General features: G+C 34.1%; 2 protein-coding genes across 5 annotated transcripts; one reads left to right on the top strand and one right to left on the bottom strand.

Moving 5' to 3' along the window:
• Positions 1-330: 330 nt before the first annotated feature.
• Positions 331-18028, bottom strand: LOC144855322 (DDB1- and CUL4-associated factor 1-like). 2 transcript variants are annotated; one of them, XM_078713141.1, is made up of 33 exons: positions 17916-18028; positions 17279-17409; positions 16489-16639; positions 16066-16176; positions 15320-15457; positions 14782-15159; positions 14107-14208; positions 13461-13660; positions 12904-13042; positions 12199-12411; positions 11732-11898; positions 11261-11380; positions 11050-11152; positions 10394-10516; positions 10075-10228; positions 9521-9598; positions 9278-9421; positions 8858-8952; positions 8350-8526; positions 7991-8178; positions 7434-7509; positions 7260-7321; positions 7021-7093; positions 6595-6666; positions 6376-6432; positions 5676-5843; positions 4985-5218; positions 4360-4453; positions 3696-3803; positions 2897-2970; positions 2582-2683; positions 2024-2225; positions 331-1338 (listed from the first exon to the last, which is right to left on the bottom strand). In XM_078713141.1, the coding sequence occupies exons 2-33, from the start codon at positions 17404-17406 to the stop codon at positions 1283-1285; spliced, it is 4287 nt and encodes a 1428-aa protein (XP_078569267.1). In that variant the 5' UTR covers positions 17407-17409; positions 17916-18028; the 3' UTR covers positions 331-1282. The 2 variants fall into 2 exon arrangements, with proteins under 2 accessions (XP_078569267.1, XP_078569266.1); XM_078713140.1 differs by having other exon boundaries at positions 17897-18006.
• Positions 18029-18308: 280 nt separating this feature from the next.
• Positions 18309-22011, top strand: LOC144855849 (methionine-R-sulfoxide reductase B3-like). Of its 3 annotated transcripts, none has more exons than XM_078713794.1 (6): positions 18309-18337; positions 18963-19071; positions 19211-19288; positions 19642-19670; positions 20303-20400; positions 21812-22011. In XM_078713794.1, exons 2-6 carry the CDS (start codon positions 18992-18994, stop codon positions 21926-21928), a joined length of 402 nt encoding a protein of 133 aa, XP_078569920.1. In that variant the 5' UTR covers positions 18309-18337; positions 18963-18991; the 3' UTR covers positions 21929-22011. The 3 variants fall into 3 exon arrangements, with proteins under 3 accessions (XP_078569920.1, XP_078569918.1, XP_078569919.1); XM_078713792.1 differs by lacking the exon at positions 18309-18337 and adding an exon at positions 18344-18628; XM_078713793.1 differs by lacking the exon at positions 18309-18337 and adding an exon at positions 18414-18540.
• The last annotated feature ends 1913 nt before the right edge of the window (positions 22012-23924 follow it).

Below are 23924 nucleotides of genomic sequence, written 5' to 3'. Positions count from 1 at the left end.
TATTTATTTTTTTTTGATGTAGACACATATTTTTGCATATTCGAATCAAGATCATTATGAGACAAGTAAAACACTTTCAGATCTCAACTCGGAAAAATGTTATATCGAACTATAGAGGGCGCTACACAATTAAACAAACCATAGAGGGCGATATATGATAGCTTTATATCGCCCTCTATGGTTTTTAAGTGGTCTCAAATAATAGTAAACTTTGGTATATCATGGAATGCCAAAGGCAGAAATATGGTACCAACCCAATATTTCACTTACTAATCATTGCATGAAATTATTATAAGTTTATATAACATGAATACAAACAAACAAATGTGGTAGTGATAATAAACAATTGTTATTTATTTCTTTAATACTGTATAAATATTCACACTTTATGCATAATTATAAGCCTTACTATCTTCTTGATTCTCTATACTGTACTGTATCTCTACACGGTAAGTATATGCCCCAGTATCTGCATAGGCAAATTATTTTATGCAGAGTCACATATATCACATGTGGCGCATGTATTACATTAAGGTTTAATTGTGTCCTATGATACAGGTGTCACATGTGATACATATATGCCACTGTATTCAGTTTGGTACTGCACAAATTATAGATACATTAAACAAAGAGAAAACATTTTTCTTTTTCGGCTACCATTAACCCATCAGGATGTGGTGGGATATTTCATATAAAAATCTTTAATAAAATGTTTAATAATTTTGCCTGTTGCCCTGTTTCCTGTGTGTGCTTACACCTGATATTTCAGTAAGGTGATAAAAAAAGAAACAAAATTAAGTCTTACTCTAAACTTATTGGTCAAAGGTCAAACAAATGGAATGTTTAGAGCACAAGCAAGAGAACCAACAATTTAGTGTTGATACTCCCACAAAAAAAGTTAAAATCACAATGAAATTTTCCCCCCACCCCTACTAACCCACTTTAAAAAAATAAAGAAGTTCCATGCCTATATAAGGAACATTAAATTAATTATATTACCATTTGTTTAATTTTAAGTCTTAAGCTCTATCTACACTATCAAACTAGTTTGACAAAAAAGTGTGATGTGCCCAAATATGGTAGTGATACGACATCATCATCATGTCCATATATGATCACATCAAATTTGTTTGTCACATTAAGTTCGATAGTGTAGACAGAGCTTTATTAGAGTCCCAAGACATCATCATTGTAATCAAATAGTTCTATCAAGTATTAGTGGAATGATTAAGTAGCAGACGACAGTCCTGAGTTTTTTTCTTGATACGCTCCTCCGATCCAATCAAAGAAGTGAGTACAATAAATCATCCGAATCGCTGTTAAAATCATCATCACTTTCTGAAATAATAAAAAAAAATTAATATTTTCTTTTTTTGTTGAAGGCTAGTGCACTCAAATTTTGTCGCAGGAGCAAAGAAGTTAAGACGGTGTGAGACCTACCAAGTTTCAAATATTCACATTTTCTACCCTGGATTTATAAAGCGCCTAATTTTGTGAAAACTCTATTCTCTGTACATTATTACCCCACCCATTTTTGGGTCAAACATGTATGGAAACATACTCCCATAATGCAGCTAGTAATCAGCGCAAAGTTGTATCTTGACCAGGTACGCATTTGTACACCTGGGTGGAGAGAGGCAAATAAACAAGTAAACGCCTTGCTACAAGCAATGCGACGAGCGTTGAATTCGAACCCATGATTAGTAGTCCAACATCCAACACACTGTGCCACAAGCTCTTACAAAAAGGCAAGCATACAATAGTACCTTTAGTCATTAAAATAGGAGAAAATAATGCACGGTACAGCATACAAGAAATAACAAGAAAATGGTTGCCATATTCTGGCAGAGAAGTTAAGACAACGCACTTAACAGGTGTGTTTTATGTCATGCAATATTTAGGCCTACCCTGTTTCAAAATTTACATTTTTACAAAAAAAAACAGCATGCAATAGTACTTTCAATGGTTAAAATAGGAGATAATAATGCACAGTAAAAAATACAAGAAATAATAAAATGGTTACCATATTCTGGATCGAATTCATCCTCATAATCCTCATCGTTGAGCCCTAGGAGGAAGTCATCCATGTCTCCCCCATCACCATCATCATTATCACTTGATGCGACTTCCTCTATGCTATTGTTACTATCTGCATCATCGTCATCGTCATCATCATCATCATCGTCGTCATCATCATCATCATCTTCTTCATCGTCATCATCTTGCTGTAAATTAGAAAAAATAAACAATTTTTTTTTTTAGTCTTCTTGAAGCTCTGTCCACACTATCAAACTAGTTTGACAGAAAGGTTGATATGCCCAAGTGTGGTACTGATATGACATCATCGTGTTTATATTATGGCCACATTACATTTTCTTGTCACATAAAGTTTGATAGTGTAGACAGAGCTCTAAAGAGGGAAGTCAAGATCCACTGGGGTTTGTATCAAACACCAATGGATGTTGTAGCCTCCAATAAATGGTGGAATTCATTACATAGAGTGAGCTTCTGCATACGTAATTGGGCGTCACAGCTTCTGCAATTGATGGAAGGGCAGTAAGATGACCTGACCTGACCTTACCTGTTCAGTGTCATCGTCATCTTCTTCACTGAGCTTACTACGTCCGATCTCGTACAAATGACAAAAACTACCGACATCTAAATTATCGAAGCTACCTTGATGCTTTAAAAGAACACAATAAATCTATAATAATTATCTATATATAAATTTACGTAAGGGCAAAATTAAATAAATAGATGTAGCAACTGTTTTACATTTGGTCCTGTTTTTAAAAATAAAAGGTTAACAACATACGTAAAAACTCTCTAAAACTTGCTAATAAATTGGTAAAAATCACAATACAAAGACATATATAAATAGACAGATATAAAATACCTCAATGACTGACAACATCGTATCTGTAGGGTCAACTGAAAGGTCAAATATATTCTTCTTTACATCAATTGTTGCTGTTGAGAAAAATAAAATAAAATGTTTATCATAATTCATTGTCAATTGAAGAGATCTGATTAGGCCTTCTACATACCACAGTATCGCCACCAGAATAATAATCAAGTTGAGCTTTGAAAACACGCCAATTATGCCCTTAGTTTGTGGTGCCCCTGCCTTAATACTCGGCCACTCAGCCATAAGTTATTAATATTATAAATTCAAAGGCAAATTACTGAACAAAATGACAATGCTGTGGGTATCAGTGGCTAGATCTCAATGGGGATACAAATAATATAAGTAAAAGGCTAACTAAGTAAAACAGCCAGAAATATTTGCAAAGCTTTCAGGCAACACTAGCCCTTCATTGGTGCCTTATTATTATATTATATATATATATACAGTATATATATTATTATATTTCCAAAGGCAAAATATATATTACTGAAAAAATGACAATGCTGTGGGTATCAGTGGCTGGATCTCAATGGAGATACAAAATAAAATAAGCAAAAAGCTAAAACAAAATGTAAAACAGCCAGAACAATTTGCAGAGCTTTCGGGCAATACTAGCCCTTCATCTGTGCTTTTTGATTATATATATATATAAATATTATTATATTTTTATCAATATTAAAAATGTACATAGTCCTCCAATTAACATGATGTTGGTATAGTAGGTTGTTAATTGTCGCAAATTGAAAGCCCTCTATAATGTCAAAGCGACGAGTTTACTCATGCTTACCAATAGGTTTGTAATTGGTCGAATCAAAGGTCCTAAATGAGCTTCCGAAGGGACTTCGCATTGACGGTCGCCCTAATGTATCTTCCTCACTGTCATGTTGTAACATAGCTGAATATAAAACACACATACATAATTTAAAGGCCAGGTGCGGGAAAACATTTCTATTCTATCTGATTCAACTTCAGATTTTTATTTTTGTGCTATAGCAAAAATTATTCACTGTATTCCCACCAACTTTTTTTTTACTTTCTAGGGAGTCACTGGATATGGTATCACATTGGTTAAACTACCTAACTACTGAAAAAAAGTCTGTCTGGCTTTTCTTTATACCAAATGTTGTATTTGGCTATTTTAAGAAAAATTCATGTTTTTTCATTATGGTTTCTTTTTATGGTTTCATATTTATTATATGTACATTTATACAAATATACCTGAATTATTATTTAACCAGATATTATATTTAAAATTCATGCCTGTACCCGAGTTTTAAATTCAACAAATTCACTCGATTAGAGAAATCTATCTTTTTAACCTCCTATTGCCATGCTGTAATTGTTTTTAAAATATATATATATTTTTTTGTGGCAATAAAAGTTGAATACATACTTCTTTCCAATTGGGACATAGAGCCAATAGATTATTTTAACTGATGAGCTACACTTACCACCATATATAACGTCTCCTTTGTTGTTAAATACAATATAACACTGATCTAAAGCAGGTACAGTATGTAATAAATGGAATGTACGTAAGTCCCACTGAAATATACAGTCAAGAAATATAGCATATAGAGTATGATTCATAAATAAAATAAAGTAAAAATATATTAATTAATTTACAGGCATATAACATATAATATAACACACCTGTTTGTATTCTTGCCATTTGATTGGTTAATGCCGTTCATGATTTTGCACTAAAGAATGATAAGCACAGTTCAGCTTTTTCTGATACCAATATATCCTCAGGTATAATCACACTTCTGGTCTAATCCCACCCCCTACTATATGTCTGATTTGACAAACAGGTATATCCCTGGGTATAGTCCAAGTATTGACTTTTGGTCTGGATGTAGGTGTCTCTCTAGCCAGTTTAGATGAGTTTTTATAAGAAATGCTTACCAACAACATTTTTTTTCCTGAACCAGGGTTTCCCCAGAATGGTACCAGCCCTACTCCTCACCACAAATTCGGCTTAATTTTGTGTTCTAGGAGGTGGGATTATACCAGAGAAAATACGGTATTTAATTTTATGAATCGATATTGAGGAAACTAAAAAAAAAAGGATACAATCTCAGAATTGATAACAATCTCAAGTCCTGTAGGGTGGAACTGCCCACTGATGTGTTGGTTGAATTTATCAAACTTATAAATAGATCGTGCCGACCGCACGTCCCACAATACACCATCATTTAAAACCAATTCGTCTGTAGGGTCAAACGTAGCTGAGTTTTTCGTATAGTGATTACTAAGTTCTGATGAAAATAATGTTAATATTTTTTGGCCCGTCTCGGTATCATAAATCTATTGAAAAGAAATATACAAAAATAAAAATCAAATTAAAATTACTATAATGTAAGAATTGAGATTGTGTAAACAAAAGCTTTGTAATAATTTAAATCCAGACAATTTATCATTGACAGATTAGACAGCGCCTCAAAGTGGCTGCACTGACATGAAAAGTGTAACATATAAGTCCACAGCGACATGATCAATGATCCATTCGTTGGAATTCGGCAAGAGAGAACTTGTATATTAGTATTAGTTGAATGGTTATGGCAAGTCTATTTTCTAGTCCCAATTCTATTTATTTTAATTTAATTTTTTTGCTTGTTTATATCTTGTCATATTGATTTTTCTGAGTCCCTAATGATCAGCTTCACCTTCATAAAATATTGTTGAAATATAATTTGTGTCGATTCAAAATGGACACAAATAGAAACATCGTCGATGGGTACAAATCTAGTAATATGTAATTTACATGTGCAGTGTCATCTTTAGTTCCTATGATCCTGTCTTGGCATAGTTTACTGAACTCTATGTACTGGTCATTGTCAAAGGTATGTGCTATTTCAAACTCTGACCCTATTGTCCACAGTTTGGATAACGGCCGATCCCAGGACGAGCAAGTGAGTAACAGCTTTCCACTCTAAAAAAAGAAATTTGAATATGCATTGCAGAGAGGTCAAAGGTTAAATGAAATATGTTGTATATCATATCAACTAACATTTTTCTCAATAATTTATTTTTCTTGTTTTAATCATCCATCTCTATTGGCTTTTTGAGTCACATGGTTTCCTAATTAATATGTAAACATTACCATGTATTTAATATGCATTTCAAAGGTCAGAGGTTAAATAAATTTGTCTATTAATATTTAATTTAAATTGTTTAATCAGTCATGTTTCTTAAGGCTTTATGGTATGTAAATTAATATGCAAATAAGCTATGATGAAACAGGAGGTGTTCGTTATGCTTGATTGACTCTGTGAAAAAAAAATCAAAAACTTTACAAATAAAGCTCTGTCTACACTATCAAACTAGTTCGACAAAAAAAGTGTGATGTGCCCAAATATGGTAGTGATATGACATCATCATGTCCATATATGGGCACATCACAAAGTTTGATAGTGTTGACAGGGCTTAATCGAGAATTTAATAGAGAAAAAAAAAGGCTTTACCTTACTTGGTTGGCAATGTACAATGGGCGAGTCCTGACACATATGCGATGACTCTTCCTATAAGTAACAAATTACAAAAATTAAATATGATTTTTGACAGAAAGAATGCTCCAATGCGAACATACAATCACTAGACAATTCAATTCTCTTTAATTGCATTGATTGTCTAGTGTGAACAGACATTATAATAAAAAAAAGATTTATTATGTAAATACTTACATTACCAGTAACGGTGTTAAATATCTTAATATCTCCTGAATAATTACCAGTATATAAACAGTCCATATCACCCTTAATACAAAAAAAAGGTGGAATAAAAATTAATGAATATGATGAGTTTTATAAAACTTATGTTTTTATTTATTTGTTTAAGCACACAGTGAAGACCAACAAGTCCCTGTACTAAAGAGGAGACACACTAAGAGAGCTTTCGCAAACAGTCGATGTGGCAGTGTGCAATGCGTTGCTGCAGCAACCGAGCATGCAATTTACAGTGTGCATGCACATACCAGAAAACTTCCGTGGACTGTTGAACAGGCAGCACGATTTGGCATTGCCTGGAGGGAGGCAACATGAGGGATCGAATCGAGGTCTCTATTGACAGTAACAAAATGTTTTTTTTTTTTTATTTTTAAAAAGATCTACCTTTTTGCCAAACATACAACATGTAAAACAACCATCTTCTTCTGAATCTTTTAATGTTTGCATAGCACGGAATCTTGAAAACAAAAAAAATGAAATTTAATGTTTTTTTCAAATCAAAAATATAAAAATTCTTAAATTGTTCATAAGCTTCGTAAATATTTTTTTCTATAATGGCTTACACCTTCCATTCCAACAAATATTTTATAGCAAAATTGAGTGAAGTAATATTATTGGTATACCTGCTATGTATAAACTGCCTTGTATATCTATCGCCATCTACTCCGCCATGCCTTGGAAAGTACTGAAGCAAAATAAAAATACTTTTATGTTTGTCTTTATAATTTATTCCCTCACAACAGATCTTGCCATAACTCTTAATTTCTAAATAGATAATTGAATCTAGTGCTACTTACAGACCGCTTGCTTAGCCTCGATGTGATGTTCAATGGAGCGTGACGTCTAAACCGAGGCTCTGGACATTTATGTGGTCTGTAAAGTAAAAATTGAGTGAGAAGTGAGAATTAGAATTAAAAATATTCTCCTGAATAAACTCATGAAAATGTCTAACCATTGAACTCATGAAAATATTCTAAACATTGAACTCATGAAAATATTCGCTCCATTGAACTCATTAAATTATTCGCTCCATTGAACTCATGAAAATATTCGCTCCATTGAGCTCATGAAAATATCCGCTCGATTCAACTCATGGAAATTTTCGCTCCATTCAACTCATAAAAATATTCGCTCCATTTAACTCATAAAAATATTCGCTCCATTCAACTTATAACAATTTTCGCTCCATTCAACTTATGAAAATATTCGCTCCATTCAACTCATGAAAATATTCCCTCCATTCAATTCATGAAAATATTCGCTCCATTCAACTCATGAAAATATTCGCTCCATTCAACTCATGAAAATATTCGCTCCATTCAACTATCAACCATTTATTATTATCTATACTTACTCAAGTAGTGAAAACGCAGGACAAACTAGCACTGGATTTCTACAGTTGGCGTGCTGTTCTTGAAGATAATTTGAAACAATAGAATCTAACGTTGGTCCGGTGCTCATGTGACGTTTTCGTTGTCGTGGAAGGTTAACAGGTACATTGGGCGTTTGTACCTTTTCACGGCATATTCGTCGTTTGGAATTCTAGAAATTACACAGATTTTTATTACGTCATTTATTCAATTTTAAATTATTTTATTATTCATTTAGTGTGATTCCGATTTTATCACTGTAATTATAACAAAAAAGTTTTTATCTAGGCACATAAATAAAATCAAATCTTTCTGTCACACTACAGTAGTTTGATGCACTTACCTTTGGAGTGTTCAGTGCTGGAGAGAACAGGATTTTCTTTGGTTGACTGTTGCTTGGCGTTTGCTTGGACGGTTGAATGTTGGTGCTGGATTGGCTAGACTTTGAAGACAAGCTTGTCCGTGATTGGTGAACTTTGTTAGGTAGCATAGGACTTTTTGGAGTTACTGTACGATGGAGCTATTGAATAGAACAGCAATAGCATATTAAGCCTTGTCTACACTATGAAACTTTGTGACAAAAAAATGTCATGTGCCCATATATGGACATGATGATGTCATATCACTACCATCTTTAAGCATATCACTACCATATTTAAGCATATCACTACCATATTTAAGCATATCACTACTATATTTAAGCATATCACTGCCATATTTAGGCACATCAAACTATTTTTTGTCAAACTAGCTTGATAGTGTAGAAAGAGCATTAGCAATTTTATTTCATGAATATTTCTTGGAAGGGAGTAATGTGGTATTTAATTATAGTAAAACTGAACGGAACTTACTGGGAATGCTGGCGGTGGGCTGATGGTCCGTGAGGTTGATTGTTGTGCAGGCAAGCTAGCCTCCTGACTTAATATAGCAGCAGTCTGTGTTAAACCTGGGAAACAAATTATTTCATTTTAAATATGAATAGTAATAATAATAAGTTCAATTTAAAATAGCGCAAAATGACAGGCGGCTCTAAGCGCTAAACAATCAACAGAAACATTTTTTGTTTCTTTGTAGAATGAAATAGATGAACATATTGTGGTCCATGTATTTAGAGCACAAATGGCTACATGGGTCGTATGTCGGAACCATATTTTACATCTTTAACAAATCAAATTCTTTTTTGTGGGTTTGAAACAAAATGTATGACTTGTACGAACTCTAATGCATCTGAGAAATTAATAAATTCTATTATAAAAATCCTTTAGGCCTACCCTGAGATTGAAGGTGAGTAAAGATAAGTTGAAGCAGTTCTTTCTTGTCATATCGAATCCTTGTCTGCTGTACAATGTTCGCCTTATGCAGCCTAGCTATCGTGACATCACTACCGACTGATAGCGACTTTCCAGTAACTCTTTCTAAAAATACAAACATACAAGAACGTTATATCTCTACATGGTTTCAATTTGATTTTAGCACTTTTTACAGAATAGCGGTTTAAACCGATTGAATCTTACCAATTAGTTCTGACGCATACTTGCAAAACTGAAGATGCTCTGAACGTTTCTCGTGCAAAACAGGTTCCCTCATGAGGGCTGCAAAAAATATTTTTTAAATTCTGTAAATTAAATCAGTTACCATCCTTTAAACCGATTTTCATCAAGGCAAATTTGTTCGCGCATATTCAACGTTTTGTTGAGAAAAAAACGTGCTACCCTTTCCACTACAAGAGCAAATGGCTGTGATTTCATGTTCATTGCTTGCTTGCTGAGGTTTTCGATTTGCATGAGTGCTCATGAACGCATCACAGCTCATTTTCTGAAGCTCTGGTTGCGCAATTTTTCACTTCGCAAAAACTAGAAACAATTCGTACTACCAATTTCGCTGAAAAAAAGACTCAAACTAGAATTCGTCACAGAGAGGGATTTGGAAGATGAAGACATAAATATGCATGCGTATAAGCTGATGCTTTCGATTCTCGCGAACCAATTCTATAAATGGGATGCTTGGGGACCTAAGGTGTCCCATTAATAGAGGTTCTGAAGTAAGAAGACGCATTATAAAAACTTACATTGTAATTGGCCAGCAGAGAAGAGTGGAAGTTTGCTGATAATCTGCCGTACAGTATCGCTACGTGCAAGTCCGCATAACGCTCGACATGCAAGAGCACGTATGCCGTCAGCATCTGTGATTGGTCCTTTTGCCATTAATAATGAAAGTAGTGTCTAAAAAAAGTGAGAAATTTATTGTTTAAATAGTGTTTAAAACACATCGTGCTTGGGTCAGAAGGTCAGAGTTATTTTTCTCGAGATGTTTTACACACAAGAGGAACATATGAAGATGAATATGAAAAACAGAGAGAAGGAACAAAAATATTTATTTAAACTTACTTTAATTCCATTGTTGGTCCTAACACAATCCCAAAGCTTGGCCATGTAATTGTTACTACTGCTTCCTATACTCTCTTTCACCTTCCGAGGACCACCGACAAACTTCCCAAAAGAACTCCCAAGCTGAAACACAAAACAAAAACACAAATCAATATAGTAATTTAACAAATCAAATTAGTAATTATTATAATTGGTGATCATAAAAACTTGTACTAAGACTTTGTTTATGTAGAGCATCTTGTGTATATGTTTGTCTTGTGAACAGGATTGCCACCTTTAAGAAGGATAGTGAATTAATTCGCTTATGGTTATCCTTGGCAATTTGCCTAAATATATAAAAACAAAACAATAAGCCTTGTAAGCCCAGAGAGGAGATAGGCACCACTGGGAGATATGGCTTATGCCTTTGTATAGTATCACGATGAGTACAACTACTAACATATGGAAGGACTTGGTGAACTGTATCTCATCTGCTATGACCCAACAGTCCTCTAGGTCATGAGACCTTTTAAAAAAAAAAAGGTCATGAGACAACTAGAACCCTTGTAAAATCACAATATTCATCTGTAAATATTTAAAAGATTTATTTTTAATTAAAAAAATTAAAGCCTTAATTTCAACATACTATAGTAGAAGTTTAATTTCAGATTACTTACTCTTTTGTCTGGTCCGCAAACGCAATTAATGATGACTTGAAGAGCTGCCTTCTGAGCTTCTGTGTCACTCATGATCTCTCCATCTGCTATGCCAATCACGATACTAGACAAAAAAGAGCACAATATTAAACATCTCTCCAATAAAGACTTGATAAAAAATGACTGGTGGTATAGAACCATGGCATCACTGGAAAAAATGTATACAACTTACTTGACACCAACTGTGGTTGAATTCTCTGGTAAGTCAACCTGTTTACAAAGTTCCTGGTGTCCAGTTGAAGTGACCGATGCAACACCGAGTATGTCCATCGCAGCTTTAACTAGTTCACCTCTACAATAATAAACAAACTGATATTTTAAAAATCTTTTTCGTTCTAGTTTTAATTAATCGTAAATAGTTTTTTTTTTTATTACAGTAAATCCACTCCTCTATTCAGGGAACTATTTTCTTATGTGAAAATAATGATAAAATATTTTGACACTACGGATCGACAACCTATTAAGAAAAGGGACACTTTGTCAGGTCCTTAAGGTGTCCCCTTAATAGGGGTTTCTACTGATTAGTTTTTCCTGTTTCATGTAAAACTCCTCCTTTGGGACACTCCTATTCTGGAGAGAGCTGACTTTGATGTGTCCCCTTAATAGAGGCTTTATTCTATTTTGATGTTATAAGATAGCATACCTGGCACTGTATTTTTTCCACTCACAGGACAGCGCCACAACCTGTAGCAGTAACTGTATTCCTTGCAGACGTTGTAGCTCACATATTGGGTTCCACTTACGACGAGAAGATTGCTCCAATAACAGATTGAGATTCTCAAGGGTTGTCTCAGGCGACAAGGTCAAAGGCTAAAAAACAAGGTCAAATGTTAAAGCAAAGTCAAAGGCTAAAGAAACAAGGACAAAGGTCGCAAAGGATAAACGCATTTTTGTATTTGTTCTTTGGAATTCTATAACAAAATTCTTAAAAAAATTACCCATTAATGCATCTATTATAAAAATACAATCATTTCATTATTTATTCAACAATATTTTATGCTTTATTTTATGTTCCATCTAGTCGAAGCTGATCATTAGGGACCCTTAGAAAAATACAATATCACAAGACAAAATAAATAGAATGTAAATAAAATCATCCTTTTAACATACCTTATATGGTGGAATTGCATCGATCTGAGCAGTTTCTTGACTGAACCGTGTAGATGCACGCTTGAGTGAGTCGACACGTAGTGCAAGGTGTGCCTCAAAGTAGCGCTTCAGTGCCAAACAAGTGTGTTTTACCGTTTGATAATTGGCGAACAATTCATCGTCATTTAGTAACATTCCCTGATCGTCAAGGTTTAAAATATCAAGGGTGGTAATCTAAAATAAATTAAACAAAATTATTATTAGCCTGCCAGGGCAAGAGCAGGGCTGTACCAGGGCAAGAGCAGGGCTGTGCCAGGGGAAGAGCACAGCTGTACCGGGGCCAGAGCAGGATTGTACCAAGACCACACAAGGGTTATACTAGGACCAGACCAGGGGTTATACTAGGACCAGACCAGGGGTGTACTAGGACCAGACCAGGGGTGTACTAGGACCAGACCAGGGGTGTACTAGGGCCTGACCAGGGTTATAATAGAACCAGACCATGGATTACCAGGGCCAGAACAGAGGTGTACCATTGCCAGACGATTGCTTTACAAGTGCCAGACGAGTGCTGTACTCAGGGGTTAAACCGTGCTGTTATAAGACAATACAAATTGCTTTTACATGCTATGTTTAACGAATATACCCACATGCTTTGAGATTTTGTTTTATTTTTGGTTGGTATCTGTAAATAAAAAATAAGGCGGAATTCTTTTCTAGACTTACTGTGTTGAATAACTTTCGCAAACCGTCCTTCTCGTCAAACAGATCGAGAACAGCGCGGAAATTGAAGCTCAGCATGAAGAATATGGTTGCATGGCAACGCCCGGACTCGTGCGAACATTCCAACAACCATAACCCATAGCTACAAAAAAAAAATTATTAATACTGCAATATGATAAATCATTGAAACATAATTATGCACAAGATTAAGATTAACCATGCTGTCGATGATGATTGTATATTGTATATGGATGTTTCTGTTTATTGTATTAGTATGCATTTATAATGTACACATTATTATCTAACTTGCTTGTTTAAAGAACCGCATTGGAATTAAGCTGTTTCAGCTTTATGGGTCATCCTGGTATTTTTGTTGTATTTCTTGAGTACCGAATAAAACAAACAAACAAACAAAGAATAAAGTGGAATCAATTATATCAACCAATTAGATAAGTGCTTGTTAAAATTTGTACAATTTAAAAAAATAAAATAAAAAATGCAATTTAAAAAAAAAAAACACAAAAAAAGGGTCTTTTTAATATCTTAAGAGAGGTTTTTACCTTATAAGGTCAGAAAACACTGGGCTAGGTAGGAGGCATATACGTTCCATGGCGTCTGCGTTGTACGCGAGGTAATAGATACACATCGCGACTCCTGTTGCAGCTACTGACGGGCGTGGAACGTTCAGAAGACACTGAACGCCCCCACGTTCTACAAACTCTGATGCAAACTTTTTGTGGCAGAGAAGAGACGCTAAATACTAAAAATAACGGATAAAATTCATAACAGGGACTTGTACAAACAAAATACAATAACTTTCAATGGAGTAATATGGCATAATGGTAAAGGAATAATTTAGCGTGTGAGGGATTAGTTCGAGACCTAGCAAAGATACTTTACTCGCATTGCTTTGTCCTTCAGATGGAAAGTAAAGCTGTTATTATTATTATTTATTCAGGCAAAAGATACACTTTACAAAATATAATACAAATCAACAAATTAAACAAACATGACGCAAGAAGAAAATATAAAATCATAGTCACTAGCTGCCAGGTTGGTTGCACCTTAAACAACATTAGACAACCAAGACTATGGGATTTTCAGGTGTACAAATAATGGTAGGCGCAGCAATGTGACTGCCGTGGGTTCGTAGAGGGCTTAATCGGTAACAACATTTCTTTAATTTGGTAAAAATAATATATTTACCTTTAAACCTTCTAATGTAAGACGAACATCTTTTGTTTTCTCGATATTCAGATAGTGAAATAAGATAGATAATATGTCATTTTCCAAGGTAACACCAAGTAACTAACACAAACAAGAGAGAGAGAGATGTGTAATTTATTATGGAATATATATACATAAGTATATATATACATATATATAAGTGTAATCATCATAGTATACAAATATTGAATGGTTAGAAGTTGAATGGCAAGATTATTTTCATGAATTGAAATGTTTGACTAAGAGTGCATGGGTATAGTAAGAGTGCATGGGTAGAGTACGAGTGCATGGGTAAAGTAAGAGTGCATGGGTAGAGTACAGAGTACATGAGTAGAGTACAGAGTACATGAGTAGAGTACAGAGTACATAAGTAGAGTACATTAGTAGATTACAGAGTACATGAGGAGAGTACAGTACATGAGTAGAGTATAGATTACATGAGTAGAGTATAGATTACATGAGTAGAGTATAGATTACATGAGTAGAGTACATTAGTAGAGTACATGAGTAGAGTACAGAGTACATGAGTAGAGCACAGAGTACATGAGTAGAGTGCAAAGTACATGAGTAAAGTACATGAGTAGAGTACAGAGTACATGAGTAGAGTGCAGAGTAAATGAGTAGAGTACAGAATTAAAACCCTTATACACACACCTCTTGGTATTCACCTAAAGGTGTCAAGTATTGTAATATAAATCGTTGCTGCATCACGGGAGTAAGCGGCCAAATACAATGCGATCCTATCACGTAAGTCGATGCCTCTGCCCAACTACTATTACTACACTCGTTATCAACGCCGAAGCAATCGGCTAATTCATCGATGCTTAATCGTCTGCTCCGGGCTTTGATAAGATCATTGTTCATTTTTTTATCATCCACACTATCGTTTGTTTCCATTTTTTCGGATGCTACTTTACCAGTGTCATCGCTGGTATCTTCTGCAATCGAGTGCAAATGCTTAAACGCTGGTTTGTTTGGAGACGTTTCATTTTCTTGACGAAGAGTTTGCAACCTACTTAGCATCAACTGTATCTGTGAACAAAAATATTTTAAAAGAGGGAGTGGTTACAGCATACTCTTTACTTGTCTTGAAACACACAATGGATAGGAATGATACTGTACACACACTTTCTAAAGATCCAGTTGAGGATTAACAGTTACTTTTCTGATTTATTAAAGAAAAAACACTTACCATTTCAGCATTTTCCTCTTTGAAATTCCCTGCCAGATCTGTGTCTTCCATGGCTGCGGCCAAAAAGCCAGTTGCATACGACCTCAATGGTTCATCTGCATCACGTGCCCAACGAAGAAATGTAGGAACCAAGTTATCCTGCGAAAGAAAATAAGACAAGACAATTACATATCTGAACTACACAAATCAAACTAGAAAAAACATGGAGATACAATAGGCCCTACTCTCATAAAATCGCGGACGCACGCAAAATAGCACAATCAGTGGAAGAATAGAAAAATTGGGGAAATTAACTCTATGAAATGGTCATCCAGAAAAACAAGATTGGTTATATCAGTGAGTGAGTGGCCGAGCGGTTAAGACAGTGGAACCGTAATTATGTAACCATAACATCGGCAATGGTTCGAGGCTCACTCGCTCCATGGTTCTAGTGGTCAAGTCTTCTTAGATAAGGACTATAAACCGTACACATCTAGCTCATGTGCACTTTAAAGAACCTAGTACATCTTTCGAGACGAGTAGGGGGTTACCCTGGTGTACTTGTACACACACATCCACTGTCACACACAGCCACTGATCATATCTGGGCCCTCTGGGAGAACAATCTTTGACTGAAGACAATCTTTGACTGAAGAGGCTACCCAGTATAAAAAAATAATGTTCTTATATATTTTTATATTCTATACAAAAAAGTTCCCTTTACTTACATTCAGAAACCAAAAAGAAGGTAGATTTTATATACTTACAGTTTCATGAAAAATGATTGATGTTTCCAATCCTGGCATTATGTCAAGAAGTAGCCGGCACGCAACAACATTTAAATCCTTGTCTTGTGATTGTATGTAGGACTTCACAAGCTTTGGTATAGATAACAAAAAAATAATTGTTTACATTTAATAAATTAATTTCCTTATGATAAAAAAGAAATTAAATTAACTAACTGATAATACTGAATAGCTTTATTTGTGCATTATCATATAAAATAAAATAGAAATTCTTATTAATGTTTTTTTTTTAATGTTATTATACAGTGTATATCAAATGCTTCAATGTAGGCTCGGATCATTAGTTTTAACTAAATAAAGCCTTGTCTACACTATCAAACTTTAAATGTGAAAAAAAACATGATGATGTCATATCACTACCATATTTGGCCACATCTTACAAACCTTATCCATGAATGTATCATTTTCAAAAATGACTTTAAGCAGATGTCCAAGACTGCAGTCCCGGTCAACACGGGCTGGATGGCGGTCATCAAACGGGTCTGGATCTTGCTTCATATAATTGTCCACTTCAACTTCTATCATCTCGCACATTCTAAAAATTGATAATATATCAGAGATATAAATATAAAGCTTTATATAAATTCATTTCTTTTTAAAAGTATCCTGTAATCCTAATACTGTATGGTAGTTCTGTCCTTATTAGGAAGAATCAACAAGCCTGTATGGTGGGACTAAAGCCATGGGAAATATATAATATACAGTATATAGTTTTCGTCAGAAAAAATGATGCTCGTTGAGTTGACCGTGAGATGAAGGACTAGGTAACCTACTCTTCCGAAAGATACACACTTTAAATTGCACACGAGGCATGTGTGAGCAATAGAGTCATTAAATGGTGGAGGAAAGGCTTGAACCTGTGCCGATATTGTTGCTATGATTTGTGGTGCCCTGCCTTGACATGAAGAACTGTATGCTCTGGGGCTAATGGGGGGCCCTGGAGCTTATGAGGGGCCCTGGAGCTTATGAGGGGCCCTGGAGCTTATGAGGGGCCCTGGAGCTTATGGGCGACCCTGAGCAATGACCAGAGGAAGGCATTAAAATATGTTGAAAAGGCTAAAAACACCCAAGGCCTCCAGAGTTCGAGGGCCACTTATGGTTTCTAAACAAGGGGCCTCAGGTCTTGTTATGTCACTGTGCTCTGTACATACAGCTGCTAGCAGTGTAGACATACTTTGTAAGTGATTCAATCTCAGCTACTGTAGACCCCTGTCTCTGTTGCCATTCATCCATCAGAGATAGAAATTTGGCCTTTACGCTTTTCCGTTCTTCTTCTGCCTCATCCATTTGTTTACGGAACATCAACTATAAAATAAATAGGTGAAAGAAATAAATGGAAATTAAATAATATTATTAATGTCTACTATTGAGTAATAATAAATACATAAAAGGAAACTAGGCCTACTATATTAAAGAAAATACCACATTTAATTAAAATAACAAATTGAATCAAGAAAAGTACAATCAAATTTTTTCAAAAGTATTTTTTTTCTTAACATTTGATCTGACCATTCACAAGCACAGAACAGAGAGCCAGTTAGGCTTAGTAGGACCCTCTCAGATTTAGTTGTGGTATGCCTTAATCTAGCTAACCTACAGTAAGTAAGTCTGACAAAAGGTATGCCTTTATGCCTAGGCCTACAAACCTAGCTAGTAGTTAGGGCAGGCCTCTAGCTAGTTAGGCGGTGCAGACCTGCCTCTAGACCTAGCTATAAAAATATGTATTGTAGGCCTAGAACAGATGGGCTATTACATTGCAAATCTGGAATGTTTACTGATTTATTTACTATACAAATTATAACATAACTTACCTCTTTCACACGATCTGTTGAAATCAAGGTTAGGCCGAGTAATATTCTCAGCAATTCTGTTTTAATTTGCGTTTCAGTTAGTTTTTTAGGCCTCGCCGATCACAAAAACAAAACACATGCTGCCAAAATCGCAATCGCGACACAAGAAGTAATCGTTGCCATGTTATTTCATGTTTATTGTAAAATATATTTAACGGTATGCGGTACGTACATACTGTAGATACAAGTTGACACATTGGGTATTATTTCATTAATTTTATGTTTGGAAATATCTATTTTCTTGCTCTGTTGGATAGGCTACTTTTTAATTGTATTGTAATTGTATACTGTATAATTTGTTTCTTTTTCTGGCAATTGTAATATGTTTAGTTATGTAATCCGTAGTTTCGCCTCCATTGTATTTGTGCGATGGGTAGTGAGAGGTAATAAATTATCATTATAGGGAAGTAGGTTACCTTTTACCTGGTAGCTGTTATGATTAGATTGCTGCGTCATCATGCTTTATTGCTCCCGGAACATTCTAAATTTATTAAAGCGGTTTCAGTGTTCATGTTCGTTCTATACAGCCAACATCAACCAGGCCATTCCTGTGAACTTCTATCATCATCAGACAGCGGTAGCGGCGGTGCGTTGCTTATCCTCCTCCAACTTTATCATCACAACTGACAGGCTAGCCTTATCTAACAGAAGAATTGTTAATCGCCGCGTTTTTCGTAAGCTAAATTTTAGGCCTAATATGTTTAGACGGATGTTTGACGTTTCAATTTCAATAGTCAAATTGTGAAAAAAGTGATATGATGTCTGTTGAATTGAAAAGTTGTCAGTGTCGGGAAGAAAGAGTCATTTTTCAATCAACTCCATTCCAACCACCCCCTCCCCCATTCTATCCTCCCCGCCACCTTCTCCTTCTCCAAACTCCCGCTAGCGACCATGGTGGTGGTGGTATGCTGGGTATTGCATTGGGAAAAAAATGCCACTTGCATTTAGCCAATAGCCAAATATTATTTTGAGATTGTTTTCATTTTTTGTTGTTAATCTTTTTTTTAGGAAACTCAGCAAGACATCATTCCAGTAAAATGTCGTTCAGTAAGGAGGAATTAAAGAGTCGTTTGACGCCACAGCAATATCATATTACTCAAGAACAGGGTACAGAAAGGTAAGTCGATTCCAAAGAAAATAAAATCATGTTTTATTATGTTTCAATAATGTTTTAAAATGATGAATGAATTATATAACAATCTTTACACTGTACTTCAACAAAATCTTTTTGGCTAACCCTTTCTCTTTCTTTCTAGAGCCTTTAGTGGAAAATATTATAAGTTAAAGGATGATGGAACATACACCTGTATCGTTTGTGGTTCGGAGCTTTTCAGGTGAGGTGAAAAACATTTTTAAAAACCGACCTAGGCCTAGTATGAAATAGTAACCTTACTTTCTATAAAACATTCAGTATTCAGAATAGTTTTCCATAAAAATATTCTCAAAATTTCTCCATAATATCTTAGTACCTTTAACCTAGTTTATACCTTAAAAAAAGGTTGAATATTAGTGTAGGCCTAGAATGTTCTCATTTTTTTGCCAATTCATTTCAGTTTCCTGGTGTAAGTTTATTTGCTTAGTAATAGTACATGAAGGTCAATGAACTCTTGTTAATAAAAATGAAAACAATTGAACAGTTTTGCCTGAAATTCCTTTTTAATATTCTTTTAATTATTTTTTTTAACAGATCAACTGAAAAGTTTGACTCTGGCTCAGGTTTGTGTGCATTATTACTATTATTAAATTATTTATTCTTTATTTTGAGAAGACTTACCTTATACTGTACCACCGAAACCATGGAGCCCTTTACAGTGTTATGGCTACGTATTTACGGTTCCACTATCTTAACCGCTCAGCAACTCCCTCGCCAAAATTTTCTATTGTAACTCCCTATCAATCAATAAACAACAATATAATATTGATTTTCATTCTAATTTTACAGCACTAATATATAAAATAAAACACATTTGAATATAAATCTTATTGTGGGAAAAAATAATATGAGCAATGCTTCCAATATATTATTTCGTATTGTTTACCAGTGGCAGATCCAGGATTTTGAAATATGGGGACTAAAAATGTTAAAATGAAGTTCTGAGCTTAACTTAGATGTCCCATCTTTTGCATTACAATTTGCGAGCATTTTTGGGCCGGGCCCTGTTTACAGTTTGATGAGAAAGTTCCCTATAATGTAAAATGTATCTGTGCTATCAACCTCCCACATTCCGATTTATTGTTAGAGATCATTATAAGTGGTAGATATATTTTAATTAAAATTAAAGCCAAAATGTTTATTTATACACTCTGAATCCGGAAGGTATGACTTTTTATTATAATTATTTTTCTAGGGTGGCCCTCTTTTTTTGACGTCCTCGACAAGGCTAATGTGGAGTTGAAAACAGACACGACTTTTGGAATGATCCGGACAGAAGTTAAATGCCAAAAGGTACCATTAATATTGTACTAGCCCATTACGCCATTTTTTCAGCCAAAAAAATTGATATTTTACCTCCAATGTCAACATTAAACCAGGTCATTTTGTTGTGTGTTCTAAAGGTTAAATGATAAAAAGAGAAAAACAATGCACTTCTAAGTAGCTCGCGTCGAATGTTATCTCGTAGACGTCTCTAAATTAAATTATTAGAATCAACTTATTTTTCACATTTTTAACCATTAAACAAAATGTTTGCAATAGGTTTGCAATAGGTTCATATAGTATTTATTTTTATGTAAAATGTAGTGTGTGACCTTAAATAGGTCGAAAAAACAAAGGTCTAGTGTCTTTAAATAAAAATGTAATCACATTAAGCATTAACAACACTTTTCTTGTAGAAGCCCCTAGTTGCAGACTCATTTCTTAATAATTCAACACATTCATTACAAATTGGTACTCAGAAAGTACTTTCATAATAATAACCTCATTGTTTATTAATCGGTTACCATAGTAACTCGCTAAGGCAATCAAATGGGAATAATCTGTCTTAATTAAAGCATGATTCCCACGGGCACGGATTGAAGTTGCTATAATGAACGTGATTATGAAGATGACATTGTCAAGTGGAAACAGGAGTATATTGTGTTATAATACTTATAAAAACAGCTAAATATTAGCAAAAAAAGAAAAGTTCTATGCCAAATATAGAGCCTATTTCGTTTAATGTAAAGATATATTGTCCCCCTGAAAAAAATTATTTTTTTCTTGAATATGCCATTTTGATGTACCATATAATAGTTTTTCACTTTTACCAAAAATTGGATTGAAAAACAAATGTTACCTGAAAAATATGTAAGCAAAATATATTCAATTTAATGTATTGTCCTCCTGAAAAAATATTTTTTTACATTTTTTGTTGAATATACCATTTTGATGTTCCATAATATTATTGACTTTGACCAAAAGTTGGATCGAAACAATTATTTATTTACCTGAAAAACTGTAATTTAAAGCACAAAATATTCAAATTGGCTGCCAGGAAATGTGTTTTTGGTTTTTTTGTATTTTATGTAATTTAATAACTTAAATTAAAAACATTATTTGTTTTGTTTGTTTTCCGTGGAAGTGATTAACTTCATTAAAAGTACAAAATAACCTATTCAAAATCTGATTTTAAAATATTAATCTTCATTTCTAATTTTTTTGGGGGCAATACATCTTTAAACAAAGTTTTCTATTACACTATCTCCATACACCAGTTGATCATGTAATCCAAGTACTGGTGCCGTGACCTTTGAGAGAGAGAGAGAGGTGTGAGAATTTTCCATGTTATGTTAAAATATATACTGTATAATAATGTATTATAGTATTTTGTCATATTTTTAGATGTGTTTTTACCTGATTTTGTTGTTTGCTCTTTTAGTGTGGAGCTCATCTCGGTCATGTGTTTGATGATGGGCCTAAAGTGACCGGAAAACGTTACTGCATCAACTCCGCCTCCTTAGACTTCAAGGCCAAAGACAAAAAGTCAGAACTTTAGATAAATCTATTTACATTTAAAATTTCAATATTTATAATATAGTAACAATTTATATATTTATTATAGAATTTACTGTGATGATAGTATAGTCATTTAAATGTTTTGGTGTGCTTTTTACACTACATTTCCAAAGTTATGTGAAACGGTGCCTGATGTTGAAACGAGAAGGTGCTAAAGGAAGAATTGAAAGATTAGGTCATCCTAAATTGTAGTCCAAGTTCTTACTATTGATAAAAAGATATTTTGGCACATTTGGCGCATCATACCTACAGTATGCTTCAGACCATGGAGTAAAGAATTCTTTACTCCATGTTCAGACTACACAAAAATCATAAAACCTGTTACTAGTGGCACTCCGTAAAGGAATATACTGTTAACTTAAAAAGACAAATAACTAAAGACTACCTGAATTCGGTATTCGATACTGTAACAAAATATATTTTAGAGTCAACCATGATTTTGGTGTGTTTTCCCAAAAAAATTATACTTTTTTTAAATATTTTATTTTTGGTTATTCGATTTTTACAGTATTAGGAAAAATAAATCTTGGAAAGGCCCTAGTTCTCCCCTCCCCTTCCTCCCAACCCCCTAAAACATAGTTTTGTGAATAAAATGAATGGGAAAGTGCCTTTGAATTATTCATTCCTTAATTTTAGCTTTATTTGTGGTATCTATCCTACAATAATTATCAAGTTTATTTTTTATGAATTATTAAAAAACAATATGATTAATATATTGCCAAGAAAATAGTACTGTATGTTAATCCACCTGTGTCACTATTAATATGAAATGATAATTACGCACAATTATATTATTGATTCTCGGTATAGTGTGTCCAGTATCATCACACACTGTACATGTGAGGCCGTAAGCCTAAACTAATCTTGCCATGATACATGTGACACATTTGATAGATATTTGACACTGTTTTATAGCATTTCCTATGATACTGGACATAAAATGACATATGTCGACATGCAGTACAGAGAATCATGTGGTTTATATTGAATGTATGTATGTCTCACTTGCCTTTAAATATTTTCTAATAATAGTAAATAAATAGTTTATATTAGTAAATAGAACCCCTCCTAGGGGAACTCCATGTGAAGAGAAAATTCCTACAGTATTAGTGGAAATTCCTATTTTGGGGAAATCCCTGATAATGGGGACAAACAAGAGACAAATTATATGTTTTAACACTGTACAGCCAGTACCCCTATTCATAGAATACTTCTATAAAGATTCTTTCACACCTGTTCCGGTGTGGTTCCAGCTATGCGCCAATCGATGTGCGCGTGTGCGCATCGTGAAAACAAAACATTGATGTTCGATTCGCCGGACTAGAACCGTGCCGGAACAGATGTGAAAGACTTGTAGGATCAAAGTACTGTACTGTACTTCCCTAAATAGGTTTTTTAATGTACTCAACGTGTTGGTAGTCATTGAGATAAATGCACCGTAGTAAATATAACGTTCTTATTTGTCACACTTTTTCCTATACTCTAAAAATAACTGATTATTTCCACAATTTGTCAATCATTTTGGAGTGCTTTATAAGCTAGACGCATTATATAAATCAAAATGTTATGATAAACACATTTTAAAATATTGATTTATTAATTTGCTGTCTTTTGAGGGACCATGTCAACACTTCTAATGCAGTAACTACATTTTGCTTACTTTTTAAAAACCTGATGTGATTATTTAACAAACTTTTTTGGGGCATCATACACACTGTGTATTGGAGGGACTGCATCATGATAAAACAAAACTACAATAGTGTGTACGTCTGCAGTAACTAATTTTGTGTAAATTTGATTGCAATAACTGCCTTATAAACTTCTACTGAGTATAATGAATGAAACTAAAAGTATACATGTATTAGCAAAATAAACCGATTTAATAATGCACTTACTGCATTAGAATAATTTTATATCAATGACTGCCTAATAAACTTCTACTATTGAATGAAACTAAAAGTATATAATTTAATACT

Source organism: Antedon bifida, chromosome 11 (genome assembly GCF_963402885.1).
Source record: "Antedon bifida chromosome 11, ecAntBifi1.1, whole genome shotgun sequence".
In the NCBI taxonomy this organism is placed as follows: Eukaryota; Metazoa; Echinodermata; class Crinoidea; order Comatulida; family Antedonidae; genus Antedon; species Antedon bifida.
Note: the sequence above shows the minus strand (reverse complement) of the source record. Positions and strands in the feature narration are given on the sequence as shown.

What these genes read in the sequence shown, in the direction of transcription:
- LOC144855849 (XM_078713792.1), top strand. Translation starts at nt 18,412, where the DNA reads ATGCTTTATTGCTCCCGGAACATTCTAAATTTATTAAAGCGGTTTCAG. An exon ending in CAAGAACAGGGTACAGAAAG is followed by an intron (nt 19,072 to 19,210) that starts GTAAGTCGATTC and finishes CTTTCTTTCTAG; the next exon opens with AGCCTTTAGTGGAAAATATT. An exon ending in AAAGTTTGACTCTGGCTCAG is followed by an intron (nt 19,671 to 20,302) that starts GTTTGTGTGCAT and finishes TTATTTTTCTAG; the next exon opens with GGTGGCCCTCTTTTTTTGAC.
- LOC144855322 (XM_078713141.1), bottom strand. Translation starts at nt 17,406, where the DNA reads ATGTTCCGTAAACAAATGGATGAGGCAGAAGAAGAACGGAAAAGCGTA. An exon ending in CTTTAGGTGAATACCAAGAG is followed by an intron (nt 14,209 to 14,781) that starts GTGTGTGTATAA and finishes TGTTTGTGTTAG; the next exon opens with TTACTTGGTGTTACCTTGGA. An exon ending in GGACCAACAATGGAATTAAA is followed by an intron (nt 10,229 to 10,393) that starts GTAAGTTTAAAT and finishes CACTTTTTTTAG; the next exon opens with ACACTACTTTCATTATTAAT.